We start from the raw sequence: 25580 nt of genomic DNA, 5'->3' as shown, positions 1-25580 counted from the left end.
TGGGCACACGGAGTTATCACTCGATACCATTGTGGGAGCAGCCTAGAGAGTAAGCAGCCACTTAGTCAAGAGACAGCCTGATTGACACTGCTTGAAACTTGACATCGCACCTAGGTTTTTGAAAACCTATAGGGTTACCCCAAGCGGTGGTAAACGGGTGTGCACATACGTACTTATAACCTGTCACTGTACGAGAGTCGTCCACTGCGTTTTCAAATTCTCTGAGTGAGTGCACTTCTATTAATGATATATCATATCTGTTTCATCAATCTCAATACCAACATCAAGCCCTCTAGCACATCTCGCTGATTTGAGTTTTTCTATATCTAATCCCCTAAGGTCTAATTCCGCGGTCTCGCCACTCCAAGCTCCAGCCTTCATGTGTCGACCCAGAACTTCTGTTTGATGAAGCAAGGTACGCGAGATTCTCTCTGTCGTTTGATCTTTCTCTTTCTCGTTTTATTGTTCCAGCCCTTTCGACGAAATAGCCCCTAGACCAACGCCAAAGCTCCTAATTCCATTGCACGTGTTGCACCCAAGTTTTGATTGAGAGAGATGGCCAGGACGCACTCAGTCATAGAAGCTTACTGTCTCGTTTTTCGCGATTTCAGGTCTCCAGACACAGCAGCCCCAGTCCATGGTACATCCTGTTTCAGCTTCTCCGCATGGGCAGACCGGCCTCATGTTTTTGATCTCTTTCTTCCACGCAACAGCTCCCAGCCCATCGGAGGGCAGCTCCGAGATTTTTGAACTTTTACAACGCATCGGAGGAGATCTATCGCCGTTTCGATTCGTCTGGAGTAACCACTCGCTCCACGATACAGACGGACATCAGCAGTGATGAGGGAGGGTTTAAACGCTCTCCACTTACGCGCTCTCCACGTAGGAGCGTTGTGGGTCTGAAGTCGATCCCCTTTCACTCTCTGTCACACAGACCACAAAGACCATTCCATGGTAATCGTGATGTTGTTAAAGACCCAAAACTCCAGCGATGTGTATGTTGGAACTCCGAGTCGGTTCTAATGGGCCCAGTCGCTTCACAACGCGAATGGACATGATAGGAAATACGCAGGCTACTTGATTCTCCTCCATAATCTCATGCGGGGGTGCCATGCTATGATTTGATCCCCTTCTTCCGCACAGCAGTTTCCAGTCCATTACTTATTCCCGGGTAGGTTTTTACAAGCCGCGAAACTCATTGTCATTCAAACAACTCCGTTTGAGCTGTCTCGGGTGGCCGCTCGATCTGCGACGCAGACAGCCATACGCTGATTGGCTTCGGCGTTTTCCAGCTCCTCCGCATGGGTCGTCGTTGTCTTGGGTTTTGATCCCCTTCTCCCACACACGAGTGACCTTGTTCTGTTTTAAAACCGCTTCTCCGGAGAACGAACGAGCATGGAAGTGCAGGGCCGGTCATTTTGAAGCTCCTCTACTCCGGCCAGAAATCATCAGAGTTGATTTAGCCCAACGAAGATCATGTTATAAACTGTGAGCAGGCTGTGTTTCGTAACCAGATGAATGAACATCATCCCCAGAGTACTTCTGAAAGAACGCTCGTCTGGGCAAAACTTGCAGTGGATGGCACCCCTGAGAGAACCCTCGACTCGCCTCCTCACTAGTCCCATAGTAGAGGATTAGGAATAGTGTTGATGTTGGCCGAGTCCTCGACACAGCACGCAAGCCTGGTCCATGGAAGTGTTGTTTGTACTATGTTAATAGATATACTCCGTTGTAATGTTTGGTTGATATACGAGTATGGGGAAGGTAAGTTTAGCCACGCCTCCAGAGAACAGACGGGCATCACTGTTGTCGGCAGTAGATTTTGCAATGCTCTGTCATGGTATATGGCGTCTGGGTGTTTGATATCCCCCTTCCACAAACTGCCATGATAGCTTAAGTATGCCTCGTTTGACACAAGTCTCGAAACGACCCAGGCTCCGGTCTCATGCAATGAATATTCCACTCCTTTTAAAGGATATACTAGGCTGTAATTTTTTAGTTTGATATACGAGTAGAAATAGGATAAACTCGGCCACAACTCCGGAAAACGAGCAACCATTATAATTTGCGGATTTGAATTCTGAGGCTCCGCGACATAGCAGGGCGATTTGCGCGTTTTTTATCTTCTTCTGCACACTGCACGACAGCACATATGATGCCTGTACCAATGGTTTGAGCCAATTCCAGAACACTGCTCGCGATTCTAGATCCATGGCAGAGGCGCTGCGAAGGTTTTGCGAAATATAGGCAGACTTGTTGGTTGATGTCGATGTAAACGTATGTATAGAAATAGGTCTGGCCACTCTTCCGGAAAAGGACGGGCACTGTAAAACTCGGTATTTTATTTTAAACTCTTCCATTGCGGTTCTCGTTCCATTCAGGGTTCTTCTACGGAATCTTGAAGGTTATATTCGGTTATGCTGATAGATATAAGAAAATGTATACCTCAAGTTTGATGACTCGGCCGGTATAGTGGACGGACATCATTGATTCCACAATCATACGGGTTCAAGGACGGCAAAATTGTGCTGCAATTTCACGGCGCTGCCCCTGGTTCTGGTTCCATGCGACCATCTTGGTGTTGATTTTGATCAACGGGCAAACATTGAGGTCTGAATTCGAACATATTGCAGTCCTCCACATCGAACGGGGCCTCATGGGATTTTGACGACCTGTTTCTGCGTTGCCATAAATGGCCTCATTGCCTACTTTTGACGAAACCTCTTGATACTACCCACAGCTCTTCTTTCATCAGTTTCGTTAGACATGGTTGTTGAAGGCTCACCAGAGGAACAAGTCAGTCTCCACATCAGCCACATCATCTCACGTTTTTTATTTCTTCCAGAACACGGACGGACGTACACCCGATGGCCGCACGCTTTTGAAGGTCCTCTACATCTTGCTGAAGTCCATCGCGTTTGACTCTCTTTTCCCGAAGTGCCATGAGAAGTGGCGACAGCAGCCTTCTAAGCAGCCCCTTGGTGAAATCTAGAATTCTGATCCCAGGAGGCTCTTCCCCAGCCAGTTTGAAAGGATGACTGCGGCTGAATTGGTCCTTATTCACATGAAAGAAAGAAGACGGTGGTTTTGACTCCGCAGGAATGCGGATGGTCATGGGTGCTGTGTATGGGACATTTTGAAGATCGTCCCATGAGGCTGTTGATAGTAGGCTTTTGATCCCGCTCTTCCAGACAGTCATGGAGAACTCGTCTCACGCCTGATGCAAGCCAATGATGCTCGCCACTACTTGGCTCCATCGAGTGGTAGGCGTGATGGTTTTGAAAACTTAAACGGCCCGGACAGGTCGGTATTTACATAGTAGTGGGCCTTGTTACGTGTTGATATAGAAAGAAGATAAAGGAGTGGGAATATAGATGATTGCGGTGGCCTCTAGTATACATCAAAGTCCATGGAGGGATCTTTTGGGACGTTTTACGTGCTGGCCCACGCTTCCGATCCCACATTGATGATGGCCTGAAGAACTTTTGCGTTTTGATCCGTCGCTGCGTTCAGACTGCTCGGTCTCCAAATGTGGTGTCCCTACAGCTCGTTTGATTTGATCTGAACACATGGAACGATAGTGCCATTGATTTTGATATGTCTCTGGTACACTGGTGGGAAGTGAAACGAAATGCGATCCCGCAAGCTCACTGATTCTAGCTCGTATATGTTTGAGGCGCCGCCCCGAATCGACTCCTACATCGTCGTCCTCCTTGACCACTTTGAAGCATCACTGCGTTGGGACCGGTCAATTCTTACATGGATGAACCGGTTGTAGGGTTTTGATTCAAGGGAACCACATAGACTTATTCCAGGCGGAATTTGAACGTATCCAGTATATATCCGTAGGATAAGAGTCTTTCGAGAAGCAGGACCAAATATCATGATGTAGGCTGCCCGCCATTTTGATATATCGGCACAATCTCAACTGCACATGGAATTTCCTGGTCGCGGTATTTGAAAGATCGCTCGTGTGGGTTGGTTGGAATCTACATGACACGCTTACAGCGATCATCTGTTTGGACTTAACCCGTCGATCGCCTTCGGCAGGTTTTTTTTTTTTTTTTTTTAAAAAAATATCTCGTGACATATCCGTACGGCTTGGACTCTTCGGTAGGTAGACCTGGGACTCGGAAAAAGCATGGGCAGAGGTAACTGTCCTTTTTTTGTTTCTTTGTCGCGGTCGCCACATTTGACTGTACTCAGTAGACTTATGCAGCCGGCAGGAAGGACATTACACCGTCGCTATGCAGATTTTGAATGTTGTCTAGCACTCTAGGCCCAAGGTATACAACGGGTCGCTGACCGGATTCTGGAGCCGGAGACCAATGAAATAAAAGTCCAGGGCGTTTGACTATGCTCTCCATTGGTGACCCCTTGCTTCCGGTTTGATCCAAAACCAGACATTGCGTGTTCATGTGCCTAATTTTAAAGTTCTCGTGTGGATAATCAAATTTCTCGAGATCGAAGGCTGACATTGCTTGCTTCTCTAGTGACTGTTGATTCCTCCGTAAAAAAATCTTTGATGCCCTGTTCCCACCCGGAGATGTGCTTATACACAAGTTTTGAAGTTCTCCAGTATATACCGCGCGACTGAGATTTCCACAAGACCAGGAACCGACATTGGTGACTTCTGGCTGTTTTGATCTGTTCTCCACGATCTCCGCTTCGATCGGAGAGTGACAGAAATCTGGTCCAAGGGCAACAACATCGCATCCATTTGACAGTCAATTTGATAGTGCCTTGGCCTTTTTCGTCGCCATTGGCCGGTTGCTGAAGGCCAGAGACAACAACAGAGAAGCGATAGCTAGATCTTGACGCCGTCTCCACATGGCTGCCAGACACCGCGAACTACTTAGAGCGGGCTTTCCTGGATTTGATATTTGTTCAGAATGATGGGCTTCCGTTTCGCTCAAGTCCTTGGATATTTCCTGAAGCCCCGAGTCGTACATGTACATATCCGGGCTTCGAAAGGATGAAACATCTTGCGAGAGCGTCATAAGTTTGCCTTTTGATCCAGATGCCAGTTCCGCATTCATGGGAGTGTTGCGTGCAAATTTTTGATCCAGGCGCTGGTTTATAGGTACGCGCCGCTTCCTCTTTTGACTCTAGATACCGAGCAAAGATCACTAGTTCTGCGGTCTGTTGTCCGGCGAAAAGGGAATCTCTGGGCAAAACCATGATGAATGCTTGTTTTGCTATTTGATATAAAGAAAGTAGTATATAGAATTAGCAGCGACGATATTAACAAGTCAGTGGGCTTCGACATAACCCTAGAGGAGATTTGAACTCTGTGGCGGTGAATCGGGGGTCGTCGAATTCCCAGAGTCGAGTCTCGGTCATCGTAGTCTCTTCAAGAATGTTTTTTGTCCATTGGATCGAGGCTTGCCGGCCGCAGGGACTCAGTCATGGGTTACAACCTTGTCCTTTATAATCCAGATCTCGTGGATGGGTTCCAAAGCCGAGGCCCGGGAGAACATGAGAACATTTCGTGCGCATTTTACATCAGTCGACAGCAGTGGACTCCTCTAGTGGCCCGACTTTGCAAGTGCCCCCACAGCATCAAATCCAACGATGTTCTCCGCTTTTCTTCCCTAATTTAGGGTCTGATCGTATAAGAAACTGCGACTTTAGAAGATTTCTTAACCAACTATAACATTTATAACAGAAGACGCAGAATCCGAGCTCCCACATGAACCGGTTGTTGAGAAGATTTGATGCACCACTCCATGATCCAGATGTCCAGCTCCGGCCATGAGCTGTTTTGGATCAAGGTTTTGGATGTATATACCACTCCATGGCACAGTCTGTTCTCCGATTGCGGTACCGCGGAGCATTGTTGTAGCACGACCACTCCGCAAAGTACAGTGATATTTTGGTGCTGTGCGTGCGATTTTGACCCAGGCGCTGGTCCATACATGCGGGCCGCTTCCGCTTTTGACTTAGCCTCCATGACGACGAGGCACTCGCGGATTTACTTTCCGGTCGATGCTAACAGTAAAACCAGAAGTCCGGGACTGACAACTCCATTAGATGGTTTCTCCTGCAGTGTTGATCTTTTAGTGGTGTATATAGAACGAAATCGTTCCAGAAGTTATAATAGGCAAGCTGTTAGTTTCACCGTAGCGGCTATTTATCCCCTACGCCACGGAAAGGCCAGCTGCTTGTAGGGGGTCCTCCTCTTTCTGGTTCCATGGTAACATTCGGTGTTCATGACCCTCATTTAGATGCCTTTATCAATGGAATTTCGTGGAGCGAGCAGTGAAAGGGAAAAAGTGAAATGGTAAGGGGGGAGCGATCGGCAACGGCCAACATTACTACCTTGAATACGCCATTTGACGTGAGGAGACGAAGTATAATTGGCGAGGCGACAGATAGTGACCGACATTAGCTGTTTCTTGTCCCTGTTTCGATCCTCGCACCGTTCCGGACGAGCATCGCCGCGAGTACCTTCAGCTTTTGAACAGTTTTCAGTCTTCAGAAGCTCCCGCCCGCAGATAGTCTGTGCTCATGCGGTGCTGGTGCATGACTGTTTGAAATTTCCGCAACATTCGGTCACTATGTCGTTCATTTGAAACTGGCTACCCGCACAAGAGCCATCAATTCGCACCCCTTCGCTCGTAGGTGCGGTCACTTGGACGATTTAAGTGCTATGATTTCCCCCCCCGGAGCAGCCTTCTCATTTCATCTCGTAGCGGAAAGCGGTAGTCCCTAATGCATCGAAGAGGTTGATTTCCGATGGGCCATGGCGAGTTCGTGGGCAAGGTGTCGAAGTCTTTGCTCAAAACCCTCTCTGAAATACAAAAGAGAGAAACCTGAAAGAGACACTTGAGGAAAAGGTGATTGTTATTTTGAGCTCTACTCACAGAGGCAGAGCTGACAGCATACACGTCCTTCCACATGCTTTTGATGCACCGAGGAAGTCGAGCAAGATGCTGGAGGACTACCTCCATCAGATTGGTATAATCGCTCTTTTAACAAGCTTGAGCCCAAAGATGCAAGGGCTTCCCAGGAATTGGCTCGAACACCTACATTGGGGAGGGATTCTCGACATTTTGAAGTAGCGCGATCAACTTTTACAAGACGCTTTGGGGAAGAAGTATAGATATAAAAATCGACAGATAAAATATACGGGCTATGATCCGAACGAGCGTGACAGGACATGAAGTTCCAGACTCGCGAGTTTTGCCATCAAGAATGTGCTTGCACACAAGCCTTGGATGTGGATGGTCAAGCATTTGCAAAGTGCCATTGTTGAGATCGGGAGGAGCAATCCAAGGAAGAAGGACCTCTAGACTGTTGAGCCGGCAAGTCCTGTCCGCCTTCACTGGGTCTCGAGCCGGAGGTCATCAGACATCCCCGGTACCTATTCTGAACATGCCACGACCTATGATCTGGCTGCCAAGATCTCAGTATCATGGGCTCCTTGCGCTAGAGTTTTGAACAAGATCCAGGTATCCAGACGCACGAGAAAACGCTTCAAGGAGTGGCGGTGCTCGACGCATAGTCGTTGTAGATCCTGTCTTTTGATGGCTTGCAACCAGCTTTCTCGGATCCCCGCCATCTAAGATTGCGAATATAGGACTTTGAATGAAGTATATAAAAGATTCTGGTTTGGAAAAGAGGAAGTCGGATATCGTACTCTTCTCCGATAGCTTTTGAAAGCTATCGTAGTCCCTCCGCCTGCCCAGAGGGGAGGTCATAGTAGGCCAGCGCTAGTGCTTTTGAACCAAGCCACGGTGTGCTTTGACCATCTGTTTGCAAGTTTTTGACCGCTTTCCATGACCTCATCCAACCACGCATTTTTGCAATGCGCTAGCAAACAGCTGGCCATAGGAGCCTTGGTAGGAGCTTTATACTCTCAAGGACGTGCCAAGCTTCTGATGCGGAAGATTGGTCTCCACCGAACATGTGTGCCTCCAAGCGTCGCTTTTGAACCTCCAACGTAGTGTAAAGCATGATATAATCTCTGAGAACGGCAGCTTCTGCCATGACGCAGTGCTGCTTGGAGTTTGTATAGCATCGTTTCTATAGAGAATATATACTACTAGCAAAGAAGACGACTCGAACATTGTTATGAAGAGGAATACAGAGACCAGTCATAAGTTTATGCACACAGGTGTGCCGCTGCTTGGGGTGCCTTGAGGGGCTTTCAGAACTCGAGTCCGATGTCAAAGTCGATGCAGTAGAGATCGGACTGCCTTTTGACTGACCGACTACCTGCCAGCCGGGACATCCCACACAGTGGTGTCAAGTGAGCAAGAATGGAGCCGAGCAGTGATGAGTCCGTATGTTTGGATATGAAGAAGACGCTGGCGAACGGCGGCGAATTACTGGACCATTGATCCTTGTGGGGATAGGTTTTAAAATCGGTAAATCCATGATATCGCATGAACTTGGGTCAAGTGTTTGAATGTATGCCACCTAGCCAGAGCCAGAACGATGCCAGGACGGGGACCATAGTAAAGCATATCGTCGCCTTTTGATCACAAAATCGAGCCAACCTGAAGGCGGGAGAAAAGATCCATGACCCTCGAATCTCGCCAGTTTTGATGCAGCAAAGGCACACCAGCGGACAGATGCAAAGAGCTGGACCATCGGGTGTGAAATATTGACAGGCGGATTCTTCAAGGGGGTATCTATTTCTTTTCAGAGATCCGCGGAGGAGCACAGACAGCCATCATTTCATCCCGCTAATTGTTTTAAACAAGCCAGAACTGGCACCATGCCACGGCGTGAAGTCCAATTTTGACCGTGCAATCAACCTAGTCTGATGTCGGAGGAAGCAATCCATGGGGTAGGCGGTAAGTTATTTTTGATATAAGAGAACTCCGACGAACTGCGACTGAGTGTTGCACCGTTGATCTTTATGTCTTGATCTCTCGATCGGCAAATCCATGATTAGCCATGCGATGGCTTTTTAATTATCACGACCAGCACAGGCTACCATCGCTTGGTTCCATGGATAGTCTTGACAAGTATAGGTAGACCAAGCTAAAGCATCGCCAGAGAGACGTTTCATAGTTCTTCAGAACCTTTTAGATCTATAGTGTAGCCCCACCCAGATTAATGAGGAGACCATGATGCTGGAGTGCTAGCTGTTTCGATCGTGATGAAATATATGGAATCGAGGCCCAGCCATAAGGAGTCGACCTGTCGATTTTGAGCAATTCGGATCCCCATCGGAAGCAGAACGCCAATTCACAAGAAGCGGGAAAGCGATTCTTGATCACCAGGGCAGCGAAATGGCCGGCGAACACGTGGTCGTCCTTTCCAGTCCCGAATCTACCAAGTGGCGCCGCGGAAACAGGAACGGAAGGCGACCCATCGTTCTCCTTCCCAATTCGTTTTGCACAGAATGATTGCGGACCGGAAAAGAGAACGATCCACAATGCTTCCTCAGAGCTATTTTGATCCGACTAGGTTCCCGGACGGCAACAAAAAGACGGGCAAAGGAAATGAAGGCCAATATATCCCGAAGTTGACCGATCTTTGAACCAGGAGCAGAGAGGCGGAGCATTGGTCTGTTTGCGCGACGGTTTTTGCTCCACGAAATCCCCAAGCAGGAGCAGAGGGACGAGCCATCAGGATGGTGTCTAGGATGTTTTGATTCGACTAGTTTTCCTGACGAAAGCAGAAACACGAGCCATCAACGTTCTACGGCGAGATTTTGCAGCAAGGGATCCCAGAACCGCTGCGCAAAGCCATATAGAACTCGTCTCCCTCTTTTTAAAGAAATTCCGATTGGCCGCGCGGAACCATTGAATGGGTTGATCTCCGTTTTTAAACGACCGCAAATGGACGGCCGGCCCTCCAATCTCTCATCGGGCGGGGTTGTAGTCAATTTGACCTGGGCGCCGGAGCAAAGCGGGCAAACATGGAATGCCTTTCTACTAGGCAATTAGTAAGTCGCTAAACAGAAGCAGCTCGAAATCAACCACTGTGTGAAAGCTTACCTGAGCCGTTTTGATCGATATACTTGGCATTCTTCGTATAGTTATATAAGTGTGAAAATGAGTATAAGAGAGTGTGATTTGCAGTGAGCTGATGAGATAGATGCTAGAGATGAGATTCAGGGCTGTTATATAGACGGCGAAATTGGTCACGTGTATATCGTGTTTGCTTCGAATGTCTTTTGGAAGGTCACTCGATAAGTCATGGAGACCCTCGAGGTCATATGCGAGTAGGAAAATTAAGATGAAGAGATAGCAAATATGAGAGGTTAAGAAGTTGACATTGGTTCTAAGGTCGGTCGATAGGTCCTGAAGACCCTTGAGGTCATACGCAGACGGGAAAAGTAGGAGGGAATGGTGGCAAATATGAGAGCTTGTGGCATTGACATTAACTTTGAAGGCCACTTGATAGATCCTGAAGTCCCTCAAGGTCATACGCGAGTGAGAAAAGCGAAAGGGAAGACCAGCAAATATGAACGGTGTCCAAATTGGCATTGACCAGTTGTCCACAATACGCCCCATCTAGCTGCAGGAAAAGGGAAAAAAAATTCGCAGAAACGTAAGGTCATCGAGTAGCTGTCGGTCATGGGCAGCGATTCTGAGCTCTGAGGTCGTTCTGAGCTCTGAGGTCGTTCCCTTTTCTTCAAGGCGCATATCATATGGCTTTCTCAAACTTCTTGAACAACCAGTCACCAGGGCAACCCACGAGGACCTACCCAGTAACCAAAAGCTCCATTGTCAAAGCCTAATACTCATCTATCATCCAAACCTTTACTTTTTTTTTTCTCAAATCCCCCTCTACCGCCCCATCCAGCCCCCATCCACCGTCAAAATCTCCCCACTAACATACGCACTCGCCGCGGCCGCCAAAAACACCACCGCGCCCTTGAAATCTTCCGGCCGTCCCCACCTGCCCGCCGGAATTCTCGCCAATATACTTGCGGCACGCTCTTTATCTTCCATAAGCGCCGTATTCATCTCCGTCGCGATATACCCCGGGGCAATCCCGTTGACTGTGAGGCCCTTCCCAGCCCACTCATTGCTCAATGCTTTCGTGAGCTGTGCGACACCGCCTTTTGACGCGGCATAGGCGGGGACCGTGAGCCCACCTTGGAAGGAGAGGAGAGAGGCGATGTTTATGATACTCCCCCGACGGCCGCCGGGAAGGTCTGCGGGCTGAGCGAGCATGTGTGCGCCCACATCGCGGGCGAGGGTAAAGACGGCGTTGAGATTGACTTGGATGACAGCGTCCCAGTCTTCGGTGGGGAATTGGTGAGAGGGATGGCGCTTTTGGATGCCGCCGCAGTTGAGGAGGATGGAGATGCGGGTATTGGGTTCTTTCTCCAGGATAGAGGGGAGGAGGGCGGCGACGGAGGCGGGAGAGGAGAGGTCGGCGGTGTAGATGGTTGCGCGGCGACCGAGGGCTTCGATGGCTTGTTTGGTGGACTGGTTGGACGTGTCGCGCTGGGTATTTTAGTGTCTACTGCTGGTTTTTGAGGTTGCTGAACCTAATGCGTACCTGGACGAGGAGGATGTCTGCGCCAGCTTCAGCCAGGGCGAGGGTCATTGCTTGACCTATCCCTCGCGTGCCGCCTGTGACGAGAGCCGTTTGGCCCTCTAGCGAAAACAATTGCTGTACGGAAGTCATGGTGTTGGTGCTAGTCGTGGGACGCTTCGGGTCAATCTGGTGTTGAATCTGCTGAAGACGACCAGAAGCCATGAGCATGAAATGCTTTTAATCGCGGTGTCAGGGCCATCGGGGCGCGTGTACCTGGGCAGCTCTTCAACGGGTGGCACGGCGCCAGTTAATCCGTGGGCTGACCGGGCCGCGGTGCTGTGGGTGATGCAGCTGGGCGAGAGAGCATCGCGAGTGGATCGTCGGTGTCTGATGTCCCGCTTCATTCGCCGACAGCGACCGCAATTGTCCCTATTGCCACTCGCAAGAGGCAAGAAACCCCGCGGCCCGGCATGCACCCTTCAGAGCGGGCTTGCGTCGAGGCCATCCGTAGTTTCGTCCGTCAAGCAGCGGGCCCTCGGCGCGTGGGGCGCGTTGTTCAAAAGTTTGAAGTTTGTTCACAGCTGATGCTTTCTACTTTTCTGCTAGAACACTACTACCACGATCACTGCCAAACAGACTCAATTCACGCTCGGCATCCTCCAACATGTCTGCCACCAAGTCGCCTGACACGCAGCAGACCAGGCGTCAGATAAAAGCGTCAGTGCTACACGGCGCGAAAGACTTGAGGATTGTACGTCACATGCTCGTTCGGCGCTGAAGCTTCTGACATTATGTAGGAAAGCAGAAGTTTGTTTCCACCAAACGCAGACGAGCTTCAGGTAGCGATCCGGGCAACTGGTCTTTGTGGTTCTGATCTCCATTACTACCGCCATTACCGCAATGGCGACATTATGGTGCGAGAGCCCATGTCACTAGGCCACGAATCTGCAGGCGTTGTCGTTGGCGTGGGCTCATCGGTCAAAGACTTCAAGATTGGGGACAAGGTGGCGCTAGAAGTCGGTTTGCCTTGTGGAGAGTGTGACAGGTGCGGAGAGGGGAGGTATAACATCTGCAAAGCTATGAGCTTCAGGAGCTCTGCAAAAGCATTTCCTCACGCGCAGGGTACACTACAAGACAGAATCAACCATCCTGCGGCGTGGTGTCACAAGTAGGTCTTTTCTTCCATCATTTGAGTCACTCGGAGGCTAATTGGAAAGACTACCGGACGATGTCTCACTAGACCTTGGAGCAATTCTAGAACCGCTTGGTGTAGCAATTCACGCCACAAGAAGAGCAAATCTTCCCACTGGAAGCACAGTTCTAGTCTTCGGAGCAGGCGCGGTGGGTCTTTTGGTGGCCGCAATGGCGAAGATTTCGGGCGCGAGTACGGTCATAATAGCTGACATTGATTCCGGGCGCGTGGACTTCGCGGTAAACAACGCGTTTGCACACAAGGGATACACGGTCCCTATGAAGCGAGGAAGTACCATCGAGGAGAATCTGGCCATAGCAAAAGAGACGGCAGCTGAAATTGGCAAGGTAAAGAAGTCAAGCGGTCAGCCTGCAGTGGAGGTTGATGCCGTGTTCGAGTGCACTGGAGTGCCTTCGTGTCTCCAAGCAGCCATATTTGTAAGTCGGCCTTCCTTCACCCTTCAATTCGAGAGCTAATGTCACAGGCCACTCGCCCTGGTGGTAAAGTGATGTTAATAGGCATGGGTACGCCAATCCAAACTCTCCCCATATCAGCTGCCGCACTCCGCGAAGTTGATCTAGTCGGCGTCTTCCGATACGCCAATACGTACCCCATGGGCATTGAAGTTGTGTCAAAGAAGGGACCAGACTACCCAGACTTCTCAAAGCTGGTCACGCATAGGTACAAGGGACTCGAGTCGGCCGTGCAGGCATTCGACATGGCGGGCAACACAAAAGACGTGGATGGCAAGCTGGTCATCAAGGTGGTCATTGAGACGGATGAAGAGGACAAAGCGCGTCTATAATGTCAACATCTCTTAGCTTCGTAGACCACTGAGCTGTACATATCTTTCTTCTGGAGCTTTGTGCCATTACACTGACCGTCCTGCCGTGCTGTGGATGGTGCTCCTGTGTGCCAAATGCAAATGCGCAGCCCCTAACTCGGCACGACGCGTGGTTACACAGTCTGCCCCAAGTGACTGATCTGGAAATGCCAAAAGTGGTCTGAAGCATCCAAGCCTCACGATAGACGGAAATAGACAGCTCAAAACTCGGAGTTATGATAATGGCCAAAGCTCCTTCCGGGGATCATGTGCCAGGCACCAACTTCAGCCAACCCTCCACTCGAAACAGCAACTTTGCCCATCGTGAACTCTCCAGCCGACCAGAACCCGCAGATATTATCGGGCTCCCCGCCATTCACCCCGCGGCGGGGTCATACGCCGAGTGTACCCCTTGCCACGATGCGCGCCAGGGACTCCACTACAACTCCACATGGCGCAGGAGTTAGCCGAATATTTCTGTTTCTTGACGACGCCATGGCCGCAACGGGGACGGAGCTCCTCAACGGCCGGGGAGCTTTGCTACGGAAGGTTTGGGGAGGGCAGGGACCGAGCTTCGCCAGCAGGTGGGGAGAAAAAGTGCAGCCAGACGTGTTCTCGTCGTGCATGTACCGTGTCTGGCTGCTGCTGCTGGTGAAAGCTATAAGTCTCGAATTCGTCCGCCTGCTGTAGTCTGCCATCCTCCTCCACATCCACCCTTTTTCTCCCGCAAACCCAGCATTGACGATCCCTGGTGATTGAAATTGAGCTCGACTGGCTACTGTACGTGCAGCTCACCGCTCCCACTTTCCGTTGAGACTGATAGAGATAGCTTCGTCACTTTCTCCATATCCTTCTCGCTCGCCTCCTCAGATCCTCTGAGCCCTCTCTTCTGCCTCTTCTACCCAATTCCTCTCCAATTCCTCCCCTCAAAGCCTCAATTCCCCCTAAATCTACCTCAATGGGTCCTCGCAAGCTCCAAGTCGCCGTCTCCGGCCTCGGCCGCATGGGTGCCCGTCACGCCCTGCACTTCCTCAACCGCACCCCGCGAGCTGAGCTTGTTGCCGCCTTCACGCCCGAGGAGAGCGAAATCGCCTGGGCGCAGACGAACCTCGTGCCCTTTGGCACCAAGATCTACACCGACTACGATGAGATGCTCAAGCACCCGGGCCTCGAAGCCGTCGTCGTTGCGACTGTCACCACTGTGCACGCCGAGCAGGCCATCAAGGCTATAAACGCCGACAAGCACGTTCTATGCGAGAAGCCGTTGAGCACAAGTGTTGAAATTGTGAGGTTTTTCCCCATTTCGCCCCATTCCGTCACCATCCAGTCTTCAGTCAAAATTCGCCAACGTACCTCTCACTAACACGTAACCAGTCCCAATCCGTCCTTGACGCCGCCCGCGCAAAACCCCACCTCAAAGTCCTCTGCGGCTTCTCTCGCCGCTTCGACCCCTCCTACCGCGACGCCTTCGCCCGCGTCAACGACTCCACCATCGGCCGCCCCTCCGTCTTCCGCTCCCAGACCTGCGACAAGCTCGACCCGTCAGGTTTCTTCGTCGCCTACGCCGAGTTCAGCGGCGGCATCTTCGTCGACTGCAACATCCACGACATCGATCTAGCACTCTGGTTCTTCGGCCAAGACTCCGTCGTCAAGTCGTGCTACGCCGTCGGCATCACCGCCGTGCAGCCCGAGCTCCGCACCCACGGCGACGTCGACAACGGCGTCGGCGTCGTCGAGTTCTGGGGCGGCAAGATCGCGTACTTCTACAGCTCGCGCATGATGGCGGCGGGCCAGCACGACATGACCGAGATCATCGGCACCGAGGGCAAGATCACCGTCAACGCGAACCCCCAGACCAACCTCGTTGAGCTGTCCGAGTCGACGGGCATAAGGCGCGAGATCCCACCCAACTACTACGGCCGCTTCGAACACGCGTTTGTGGTCGAGGCGAACGAGTTCACGGCGGCGTGCTTGGAGAACACCGAGCTGCCGTTCAAGCTGAAGGGCGCCGTGCAGGCGGTTGCGATCGGGTGTGCGCTGCAGGAGAGCTTGAGGAGTGGGAAGAAGATTTGGTTTGATGAGACGGGGAGGCGGGTGGAGAAGGCGCAGATCTAGGCGATCTCATAGTTAGACGTAGACTTGAAGAGGGAAGTGAAAATTAAGAACAGGCATGGAACGGCGTTTTGATTATATAGATAGACTAGAGACATTTAGAGCGCGATTTTGGCATCTATCACATTGTTCTCTGTAACCTATTATGCGCTGTGTGGCCGCTTTGGTATGATCAAATGTCGATCATAGACACCGGAAATCCGTTCAATTCAGAACGTCGAACAAAACAGTGCGCCAAAACTGACTTCAAATCGCACGGACTGGCTCCCGTTTATACATCTTACACCCTCCAAAATTCCCCTAACTCCACGGCCTGATTCACACGCTCCAGCTGTTCCCATTGCAAACCATTCTAATTCACACCCTCGAGCAAAAGTATGCCAAAATCCACTTCAAATCGCACGGACTGGCTCCCGTTCATACATCTCGCGCACCCTCATAAAGCAGCCTTATTCCATGGTGTAATTCAAAGCGTCGAGCAACAGCAAAGCTGATTTTGATATCAAAATCGCACGGGACTAGCGCCCGTTAGTACTTCGCCCCTCACTGCAACTTCCCCTTTTCAACGTCTGATTCACACGCTCCGGCCTTGCCCCATCGTAGAAACCGTCTAATTCACAGTCTGTAGTACTGGCATGCCAGAACCGACTCTCAAAACGCACAGAACGGCTCCCGGTCATAACATCTCAAGTTACTATAAATCCCTCATTCTTCAATATCCAATATCCAACCCACACCCCTAACCCTCTCACATTCCAAAAGCGCCCAAGCCACGCTACCCAAAATCCACACGCATATTAGCAAAACCGTAATCCCCTCCGCCTCCGCCAATTCGATAACCCCCTAGATCGAACCATCCACTAAACCCCCTACCACCCGTGCCCTATCTCACAAAACCAGCGTCACATCAATCCAGCCCCGTTACCCCCCGCATTCCCGAGCTATCCACTCTTCTTAGGCCTCGCCTGCCTTCTCAGCGCCCTTATAGCAGCGATCTGCTCCTCAGTAATCCCATATTCCTTCAACAACTCCTCCTCCCGACTCATCGAAGTCTCTTCTTTCGTCTGCGGCGTCCCCTCCTTCGTCTGCGGCGTCGAAACCTCATCTGCAAACGGGTCTTTCCACGCCTCCGTCTGCGCAGAACTAACCGCACTACCACTACCCCCGCTGGCCTGCCCAAACTCCCCCTCCTCGCCCTGCACCTGTACCGGCTCGCTCGTCTTCCTCTTAAAGACAGATTCCTGCTTCTCAGGCACCGAGGTCACAAACGCGGAAGTCGTGCCGGCGTATTGCGCAAACGGGCCCGAGGAGGGCGGTGTGCCGAAAGGCTTTGGGTTTTCCGCACCGGGCATGGACGGGGTCCCGAAGAGGGAGGGCCTGGACTGGGGTTCATGTGGCGTAGATTTGGGGAGGCTTGATGCGGCTGGGCGAGGGGGGGTCGGCGCGCGGAGGAATGCTTCGAAGTCAAACAATTCTGTGGACGGAGCGGAGGTGGAGGATGGCGTTTCGGCGGGTGCGTTTACGCGGGGAGGATCGGAGGGCGCGGGAGGTCCCTCCTTCGAATCTGTAGTTTTGGTGTGGGACAAATCGGCATTGGCTGTAGTGGTGGGGTCGGTAGGTCGCTGAGCGGAGTCAGGGAACCTGAAACCGGTTGTGATGGTATTTGGGGCAGCCGTCCTAGCGAAGTTGGCACCGAAACCTCCGCTGCTAGTGTTGCTGGTCGTTGCGGCTCCATTAGAGTTCGCGAACAAACTTTCTGTAGAGGTTGAAGCAGGCTTAGAGACAAGAGTTCCCCAGCAAGAAAATTGTTGTGCTGGCTGTTTTGGAATAACTCCAAATGATGAGCCAAAAAGCCCCCCTGTTTGCTGGTTGTTGTTAAGCTGGCCGAAAGGCGATGGCTGGGGATTACCACAAGCTATTGGTTGTGCGTTGCCGAATAGCGATGGTCGCGCGTTATGAGCGTTGCCGAAGAGTGGCGGTTGCGTATTGTTGGGGTTGCCAAAGGGCGATGCCGTGCGGTTCCCATTAGTTGATGGTTCTGGATTGCCAAAAAGCCCTCTTGGCTGTTGGGTGCTATCAGCGTTGGTGAAGAGCGATGGCTGCGCATTGTTAAAGTTGCTGAAGGGCGACGACTGCGCATTGTTGAAGCCGCTGAAGAGCTGCGGCTGCGTGTTGTCGACAGCTGATGATGTTGTATTGCCGAATAGCGACGGCTGAGCGTTGCTGAAGTTGTTGAAGAGCGACGGCTGTCTGTTGCTGGGGTTGCCGAATAGACCACCTGTAGATTGGTGGGTTTCGAAAAGCCCACCTGGCCTTTCGGTGTTGGAGAATCCATTTTGAGCCGCAGATTGGCTAGTGGTCGAGGGTTGACCAAATAGTCCTCCAGATGGTCTAGCTCCGAATTGTGATTGATCATTGTACTCCCACTCCGGGCGTCGCGTTACCCCGATTTTCTCCTTTTCGTCTATCTTCGTACGAAAGAGACCACCAGCCTGGGTGTTGGTTTGGCCGAGGCCGAAAAGGTCGCCCTGAAGCCCGCCGAACCGAGAAGTCGGTTCGGACGCAATGGGGACATTGTTTCCAAATCGTAGACTATCAGGGGCCTTAGGGACCTTAATGACAAACATGAGCGAGGGGATGTCGAAAGTGCCGAATATAGTAGGCATTGTGACCTTGTGAGATCTCTGGATAGACACTACAGTTCCACTTCGTGGTTTGGTATAGGCTCGGATGGTTCTCCATTCTCCAGGGTTTAAGGTTGCGATCGTGTCAATCACAGAGTACTCTTCGCCCAGTGCCTTCACATGGGCATCAATTTGTTCCCGTCCCAGAGGCAATTTGAGTATACTGGCGGACCATTCGACGATATCGTGGATTTGCTCAGCACGAGGAGTGAGCATATAGGCCTCTAGAGATTCTTCAGGTTCTGCTTTTTCGACAGAGGCAACAACTTCCTCTTTGATCGACCGAGGTTCATTGGAATCTCGAGTTGCATTTCTCACGGGTGTGGGGGTCTTCTGATCCTGGTGGGGTACTTCTTCTTTCACAGTTGTTCCAGTGCTCGGCTCCGGTACTGGAGTGTTATCGCGGGTAGTGCCTGGCGTGTTGACCCTAGCTTCCGAGTGTGAGAGGACCTCGAATTCGGAGTGGGTATCGACCGAGACCTCACGATGGAGTCTATTTGATCAAGTTAGCCTGTGATCTTTTTCGATGTAGATTGTTTGCTTACCTAGGCGTCAAACCAGTTTCTTTCGTTGTTTGTTCGAGGCCTTTCTCGATAGTTTCTGTGACCTCTGCTTTGCTATCGGATTTCTCGGGTACCTTCTCAGGATCCTTCTGGAGGCCTTGATCAGTGTTCTTGGTGAACACAGGTGGCCAATTTGAGAACATTGCTGGTTGAGGGTACTTTCCTTTGCGGCTGTGGCAAGCGTTAGTAGTTAGATCGTGACTATACGTGTTTCACAGGCATTCAAGGTGGACATACCTGAGTTCTTTTCGTTCCAACTCGCATTCCTCAAAGCTTTTCTCGAACGTCAACCCGAGTTCTGGCGGGTTGAGCTGGACAAATGGTCGATTATCCATGAATGGGTAGTCGGGTTCTCCATATCGTCCTCGAAATCCTCGTGGGTGCTGAAGTTCTTTGATATCGACGGCGGTGTAGGTTTGCGAGGGGTTCAAGCTCACCAGAGATGGGGCTTGGCTCTGATTCCCAAATACCCCACCACTGAACGGCTGAGACTGGAGTAGTGGCGGTCCGGTTCCGAGCACGGACGTGCGATCATTTTGGCGTCTGAGGCTCTGTGCAGTTACAACGAGCCTGTACAATTCCTTTCTCAAATCGCTCTCAAGGGTGTTATTTCTGCAGGGCGATATTAGTAAGTCGTTACCAGAATGCTACAGAATTAAGACCCATGTCTGTACACTCTTCCTTGAAGTCTCTTTCGAACCCTTTGATATATGAGCCTACCCAGACGACGACAAGATAGGTCAATGAAAAGCGTCTGGATCCGCTCTGGTTTGCGCTGCTTAGGATTGTAGGTTTTTTCTGAATTCCTCAAAATGCGCCGGGGTACCTCAGACAGTGGCAGGCAAGAGTGTACAGACTGTTTCCCAAGGTATTGTATGAGCCAAGAAACTTGAACACTTACCCATTCGAAAATTTACCGCTCAATTGTCGCCGAAGTTCTTCGATACGTGCAGTACTGACGAGAAGAGAGAGGCCTCTCAAGCAATCCGAGGTGTGAACGATTGCATTTGCCATCGCTATCTCAGGAAAATGGCAGGTAGGTGGGCCAGTGGAAGGGCCTGGAAATCTCTGGGAATAGATGTGGTTATCTGAATCGGTGATGAGTGGCCCGACGTTGAAAAGCGCGACGTTCCACATCTGTAGCACCTCTCGCGCGTCTTGAAGATCTTTCGAACCCAAGAGAGGTAAGATTGGATCTTTGGGACGGGATCCAACAGTAAGGAGACCCTTCAAGACATTGGACACGCCGACAAGGGCAAAAAGCTTGGAGGCGACGGAATTGAGGGTGGCGTTGTGATCAGCAGTGACATTGTTGATTGTCATCAGGCCGAACGCGATGCGCTGTCCGCGGATTGCGAGTTCATCCATCTCCTCCCTCAGGTTTACGGCACTTGTGCTAGCCATGTTTGCTGGCGGAGGGGGGGGAAGACGCGAGAATTGACTTGAAATGAGAAGGTCAAGCTGGAGTGCCAGAGCCAAGGAGGAAAAGGGAGGCGCGTCAATAATGATGAAGGATTGTTGACGGTGAGCAGGCGGTAGACGTCGGAGGAGTGAAGACGTGCGTGATAGCCTCACCAATGAGAGCAAGCTTGATGAAGGAAGAAGGGAGGGGATGGGAAGAACGAAGCCAAATGTTGAGAGCGTTATTATTCTATACGAAGACCGCAGGCAGCGGGAGGCAGCATCAGGCACCGGCAAGGCTGAAGCTGAAGTGGAGTTGCAGCTGCCGCCTGGAGATGAGACACGCTAATACGAGGTCCCGTGACGAGAGCTAGCCCACGCTTGGATGGCGTGTCTTTGCGGGCGACGACGGCAAGCCTGCTGGAACTCAACACCAGGACCGCATCGTGAGATTCGGGCTCCCTGCTCTTGCTCACGCCTTCGCTATCTCTAACCTCCTGCATTCAGCCCTTGTGTCGCATCACCATCACCGATCTCAGCCTGCCAAGCCACCAAGCTCTCGTCCCTCGGCTGGCACACCTCTGGAGCCTCACACAGCGTCATTGACCCAAAGACAAAATGCAACGAAAATAGCGAGCAATTCTGGAACTGGCCACTCTTCTACTACGGACGGGCACACCGGCTTTCCGTCATGCGCAGGCCGCAGTCACACGGCACGCCTGTACGAGGGGGCGCGATTGGGCCTGAAACGTTTGCATCCTGAGCACTGGGCGGAAAAGCCTGGGCATCACGCACCCGCCTGGACTGCTGAGGAAGTATCCTCCCCAAGGAGCCCCAAGGGCCAGCGGACGTATCACAAAGACGCCCAGCGAGCACGGCGACCCTTGGCGATCCCGATGGAGCTGGCGCCGCGACCGTGACCTGACGGCCGAGCAAACACAGCGCACAACACCAAGCGGCCAAGTGCACGCAGTTTGTCGGCGCATGCGCGGCGTGCCGGGAAATCCGTCTTGTCCGCTCTGCATCAGCCTTGTCGTGCTGGTCGCAAAATGACAATCGCGCAAGGCCTCCTCCGCGCAGGCCTCGCCATTGGCCACCGCCCTCAACCACACCCACTACCAAGCCCTCGGCAGCCTTGGCAGCGGGCGAAGTGTCGAAAGAGCCTGGAGTGCCAAGCTGCCTTCCAAGAGAGACTTCGTGGTTGACGGCATGTAACCTCTGTTCCAAGCCTCTCCTGAGGGGAAACCATCTATATCATGGTCTCCCCATCTCTCCCGCCGCGACCCTAACCATAGACCATTACCGCACGCCACGACTGCACCTTCTCCGCTATGGCTGCTCCGCCGCGCTCTCGGCCTGCCATGGCCATGGCTCCCGACGACGGACATTGCGTAGCACCCTTCATCGCACCCCATCAGCCCAATTACGCCTATGGAACGCCTGTATCAGAATACTCGCGCTCGCCGCGAATACATTCGTCTGTTCCGAGTCGGGACTCGGTCATATCGCACCCGTTCTCGCCCAAGGTCTCTTCTCCGCCAAGCCCTGTCTCCGTCGCTTCCAGACACTCGCAAACAGAGGGGACATCGCATCCCAGCATCACCTTTCCCCCGCGGGCCCAATTGGACCCAGAAAAACAGAATGGCTTCCCACAGAGCCCCCAACCACGGACATCACGAACCCACGCATCGTTGTCCGATCCGGAACGAAGACGCACCTCCGGTCAGGGACACCCCGACGAGGCTCCAGAGATGGATGTCTTACGGGTTAACGTACGTACATTCCGTGCAAGGTCATGACACTGCCTCTGAGAAGATCTGTGCACATTATCCTACCATTGCGAGAAGACGCTGCATGCCATTCTGAGAACTGTAATGTTCATCTTTTTGAACACTCAGTACAATGGCTGGGACACCTCAGACAGCCGCAGAAGTGTACAACAGAGCTGTTAATCGTCGTGATAAGCTAGCTAACCAGGCTCTATAGCTCTATCTCGCCGCACCCTGCGCCGTCGTCTCAACCATTCTTATGCTATGGACTCTACTCGCAATCGTCATTACCTGCATACTCCAACCCCTTCGCTTCTGCAGCTTTCGGCCGAGCTTCAACGAACAGCTTGCTATATTCCTCGCCCCTCCGCTAAATCAGCAACTACGCCTCATACAATCCAGAGCTCGACCGAATCGTTACAGCGCGTCCATGCTCGTCATCGTACAGCTGTTTGCGCCCTTCGTTGCCGTAGGCGTCGCTGTGGCAAGCTGGATAGCGGCATTCTTCTGGTTCTTCTCCGCCATCCTCGGCGATCCCGCCGGCCAGGACGGACACAATGACGGGCGCGCAACGGTGATGGCCGTGCGAAACTGGTGGGAGCGCTGGCTGGTTCGGGCCTGTGCTCTTGGCTCTAGGGAGGGCTATCTTATATAGCCTTGCTCTAATATCGTTCCGAGGGGCCCTCTGGCTGGTGGGCGCGATATTTGCATTTTCAGCGGCATGGGCACGGATAAGGCGTTTTTATTCCTGGGCGGGAAAAGGGGTTTGGAGGATACGCTGTGTGTACAACCATTGGCGTCTATGGGGGCGGTAACGATTCCCACATGAGTTCTGATTGACGGCTTCATGGCGCGGTTGTTACTGGCACAGTAACTGAATACAGTATTGAGACGGTCTGCGTACAGTTGGGTGCCATTGTGTGAGGTCATTTGAAAGCTTTTCAAAAAGACTCGGAGGAAGGCTCAAAAGTTGCCGTTAGCGTCGTTATTCCATTCTCGAAAGGGGTGAACTGGAATGGTTGACGACCTCGAAACTCTCACTATGACGAGGAACAACGTCAAGACGGGGACAGGGGCAAAGGCGCTCAAGTAAACAGAAGAATCTCAATTCTTTCCTGCGTTCTTCAGATGTATATCTAATGCCAACCACACTCCGAATAGGAACGCGCAGACCGTCCCTAACGCCCCAACCCAGCTCTTTAAGTCGCAAACCCCAACGCCCCCGCAAAAAACGCATCCCGTATAATACACAACGCGCCTGAGCTTCCAAGCTCAGTCCTCCCACCTCCCGCCACCCACACCGGCTTTCTTCTCCGCCCCCGCGAACCCCTGCTCTTCCTCTTCCCACTTCCTCCGCTCCACCCTCCTGCGCGCACTCCAGGCTCTCGCGAACCGCCACGCCTCTGTATCTGCTAGATTCCATGCCTCTACCACGCCGACCGCTTCTTGCATCCTGCGATCCTTGCTCTTGATCGCCTCTCTCGCCTTCCGCAGCCTGTTCTTCTCCATCCGCAGCTCATTCTCCTGCGGCTTCTTCACGCCCTCGATTTCTTCTGGTGGGGGAGGCCGCCTTTCCGGACCTGGCACAGGGGGCTCCGACTGGCCGTTCCACGATGACTGAGGGAGGTTGAAGCCGAATATCCAGTCCAAATCGACCTGCGACTCGCGCTCGGCGGTGAGCCAGAGAGAGTGCGATGCTGTCCGAGGGGATGCGACTGCTTCCTTGAAGCGCACGACGCGTCTTTGGCCCGATGATGTAGACCCGAGGATTTCTTGGGTGGCGGCGAATATCCACATGTCTCGCTCCGCCTTGCGACGGATGAAGGTTTTATCGATCTTGTCGCGCGTGTAGTGGAGGCTGGTGAGGGTATATGGGTGCGGAACGGAGCCGATGGTGTACAGGGTAGTGTCGTTGCGGAAGTGGGGGAGGAGCTTCATGCGCATTCGGCTCGAGGAGACACACGCTTTGCATTTCGGTCTGTTCGGGGGACAGGATGCCACGATAGGGGAGTCAGGACATTGAGTGAGGTTCCGAGCGATGTCGACAGCTTCTTCGGTAAGAGCAGTGGTGTGTTCGGGAAGGGGTTTGAGAATTGCGACACCGGATGGAAACGACTCTTGCCACGTTAAGTGGAGGTGGGAATTTATGAGCGTTGCGAGGCTCTTTAGCCCTTCGGGGTTCGTGGTGTTGGTTATCTTTTCAGCGACGGACTTGTATTTTGAAACAATCGTATTCGTGTCGTAGAAGGCTATGCCGTCCGCTTTTCTGTCCTCGTCCAGTGTTTCCTTGTCGAGAAGGTTGATCATTACACCACCGTCCTTTGCTAATCCTTCGATCTTATCCTTGTTCGCGGTTACATTTGTCCAAATAGAATCCTCCAGGACTTTCTTGATCGCACCGTTGATCGCGGCCTTTTCTCCAAAGAAAATGCCGTTCTGAAGAGTGTCCACGCGACTCAGAATGGGATACTCCCCTCGACGGAGGTAGGCCAGCATAGGATTATCATGAGAGGCCATCGGCAAGGCAAGCCAATTTGCGAGTACTCCTGTTCCCATGTGGCCCCATGCCAGCCATCTTACGACTTCCATTTCCAATTTAGAATCCAGTCGAAGGCGCTGCAAAGACTCGTACAGTGGGTTCTTCTGAGCCTCGGCGCGCGACAAAACCTGTGGTTTAAAACCCTGTGCCCACCAAGCCCGCCTCCATGCCAGAAGCAGCGCGTGTTCTGCCTTGGAGACTTCCTCGTCCTGCTTCTTCCCCGACTCATAGTATGTGTATATCGGCGGTCGATTGGTCAAGGGCGGCAGGACCGCGCGGTTTTCGTCCAGAGTAATGGATGATGAGAAAGGGTTCTTCCATGTCCAATCAGAGAACCATGTGGCATCGCCACTAGTGCTGTTTGGTTGAATGGGCGACTTGTGAGCCCCTTGGCCAAAGGGGTTGTGGACGGAAGGGACTTTCGGAAGCTTTGGGTTCTTGATGGTTTCTTTGAGCTCCTCGACAGTAGGTATATCCGCAGCGGATGGCGGTCCGAATAGGACTAGGGAGAAAATTATAAACGTTATAACGCCAAAGAGTAATTGGAATCGTCGGGGCGGCATTCGTAGGACGAAAGGGTGCCCACAGCAGGTGCGCTGAACAGGCATGATGGCGGACTGGAATCAATGGAGAAAGAGGGCGCAGATGGCTTAATTCTGCATCAGAAGTCACTCAATGAAGAGGATACGGCCACGTCTTGTGCACGTCCAGTCCGAAAGCCCCCTGGCGGGAGTGACGCGGCCTGAGATAATGGAAGAAGAAGCGGACGTAGCAGTGGAGAAAGGGAGCGGCTGCGTGAGCGAGACGCGAAGAAAAGATGTAAAGAAGAGAAGAGGGTGTCCAAGAGGCCTCGTGTCAAGATGCGGATTGACGATCGCGGTGAACTTTTTGGTGTCCCAATGTAAGGTTCCCCCCTGGTTTTGCCCGGCATCGGCGAATATTTGTTCCTTTCCCCAGATATTTTTTTAGACGCCGATCTCGCATGACTCCATCCATCCCACCTCGTTGCGCCATTTCCCTTCGTGTGTGACTCGAAGAGAATTTTA

At 52.1% G+C, this 25580-nt stretch overlaps 5 protein-coding genes across 5 annotated transcripts; 3 read left to right on the top strand and 2 right to left on the bottom strand.

The window, feature by feature from the left end:
- Positions 1-10751: 10751 nt before the first annotated feature.
- BDZ99DRAFT_389089 (NAD(P)-binding protein) lies at positions 10752-11601 on the bottom strand (the record flags this gene model as incomplete). The annotated part of the gene is made up of 2 exons (XM_033715610.1): positions 10752-11417; positions 11473-11601. The coding sequence occupies 2 exons, from the start codon at positions 11599-11601 to the stop codon at positions 10752-10754; spliced, it is 795 nt and encodes a 264-aa protein (XP_033575847.1).
- Positions 11602-11889: 288 nt separating this feature from the next.
- On the top strand, positions 11890-13604 carry BDZ99DRAFT_499251 (GroES-like protein). The gene is made up of 4 exons (XM_033723646.1): positions 11890-12202; positions 12249-12619; positions 12669-13080; positions 13128-13604. Exons 1-4 carry the CDS (start codon positions 12116-12118, stop codon positions 13446-13448), a joined length of 1191 nt encoding a protein of 396 aa, XP_033575846.1. The 5' UTR covers positions 11890-12115; the 3' UTR covers positions 13449-13604.
- Positions 13605-14060: 456 nt separating this feature from the next.
- Positions 14061-15694, top strand: BDZ99DRAFT_418362 (NAD(P)-binding protein). Its single transcript, XM_033716852.1, has 3 exons — positions 14061-14246; positions 14296-14751; positions 14841-15694. The coding sequence occupies exons 2-3, from the start codon at positions 14425-14427 to the stop codon at positions 15579-15581; spliced, it is 1068 nt and encodes a 355-aa protein (XP_033575845.1). The 5' UTR covers positions 14061-14246; positions 14296-14424; the 3' UTR covers positions 15582-15694.
- Positions 15695-21557: 5863 nt separating this feature from the next.
- Positions 21558-22650, top strand: BDZ99DRAFT_488727 (uncharacterized protein; the record flags this gene model as incomplete). The annotated part of the gene is made up of 2 exons (XM_033722929.1): positions 21558-21998; positions 22213-22650. 2 exons carry the CDS (start codon positions 21558-21560, stop codon positions 22648-22650), a joined length of 879 nt encoding a protein of 292 aa, XP_033575844.1.
- Positions 22651-22813: 163 nt separating this feature from the next.
- BDZ99DRAFT_463731 (uncharacterized protein) lies at positions 22814-25216 on the bottom strand. The gene has a single exon (XM_033720136.1). The coding sequence runs from the start codon at positions 25140-25142 to the stop codon at positions 23268-23270; it is 1875 nt and encodes a 624-aa protein (XP_033575843.1). The 5' UTR covers positions 25143-25216; the 3' UTR covers positions 22814-23267.
- Positions 25217-25580: the final 364 nt, after the last annotated feature.

Source organism: Mytilinidion resinicola (genome assembly GCF_010093595.1).
Source record: "Mytilinidion resinicola strain CBS 304.34 unplaced genomic scaffold BDZ99scaffold_11, whole genome shotgun sequence".
Classification (NCBI taxonomy): domain Eukaryota; kingdom Fungi; phylum Ascomycota; class Dothideomycetes; order Mytilinidiales; family Mytilinidiaceae; genus Mytilinidion; species Mytilinidion resinicola.
This window is presented reverse-complemented; position numbering and strand designations above follow the sequence as displayed.

Excerpts from the sequence above, each read along its gene's own strand:
- BDZ99DRAFT_499251 (XM_033723646.1), top strand. The coding sequence starts at position 12,116 with ATGTCTGCCACCAAGTCGCCTGACACGCAGCAGACCAGGCGTCAGATA. Across the intron at positions 12,620-12,668 it reads CCTGCGGCGTGGTGTCACAA|ACTACCGGACGATGTCTCAC; the intron begins GTAGGTCTTTTC and ends CTAATTGGAAAG. Across the intron at positions 13,081-13,127 it reads GTCTCCAAGCAGCCATATTT|GCCACTCGCCCTGGTGGTAA; the intron begins GTAAGTCGGCCT and ends CTAATGTCACAG.
- BDZ99DRAFT_418362 (XM_033716852.1), top strand. The coding sequence starts at position 14,425 with ATGGGTCCTCGCAAGCTCCAAGTCGCCGTCTCCGGCCTCGGCCGCATG. Across the intron at positions 14,752-14,840 it reads TGAGCACAAGTGTTGAAATT|TCCCAATCCGTCCTTGACGC; the intron begins GTGAGGTTTTTC and ends ACACGTAACCAG.
- BDZ99DRAFT_463731 (XM_033720136.1), bottom strand. The coding sequence starts at position 25,142 with ATGCCTGTTCAGCGCACCTGCTGTGGGCACCCTTTCGTCCTACGAATG.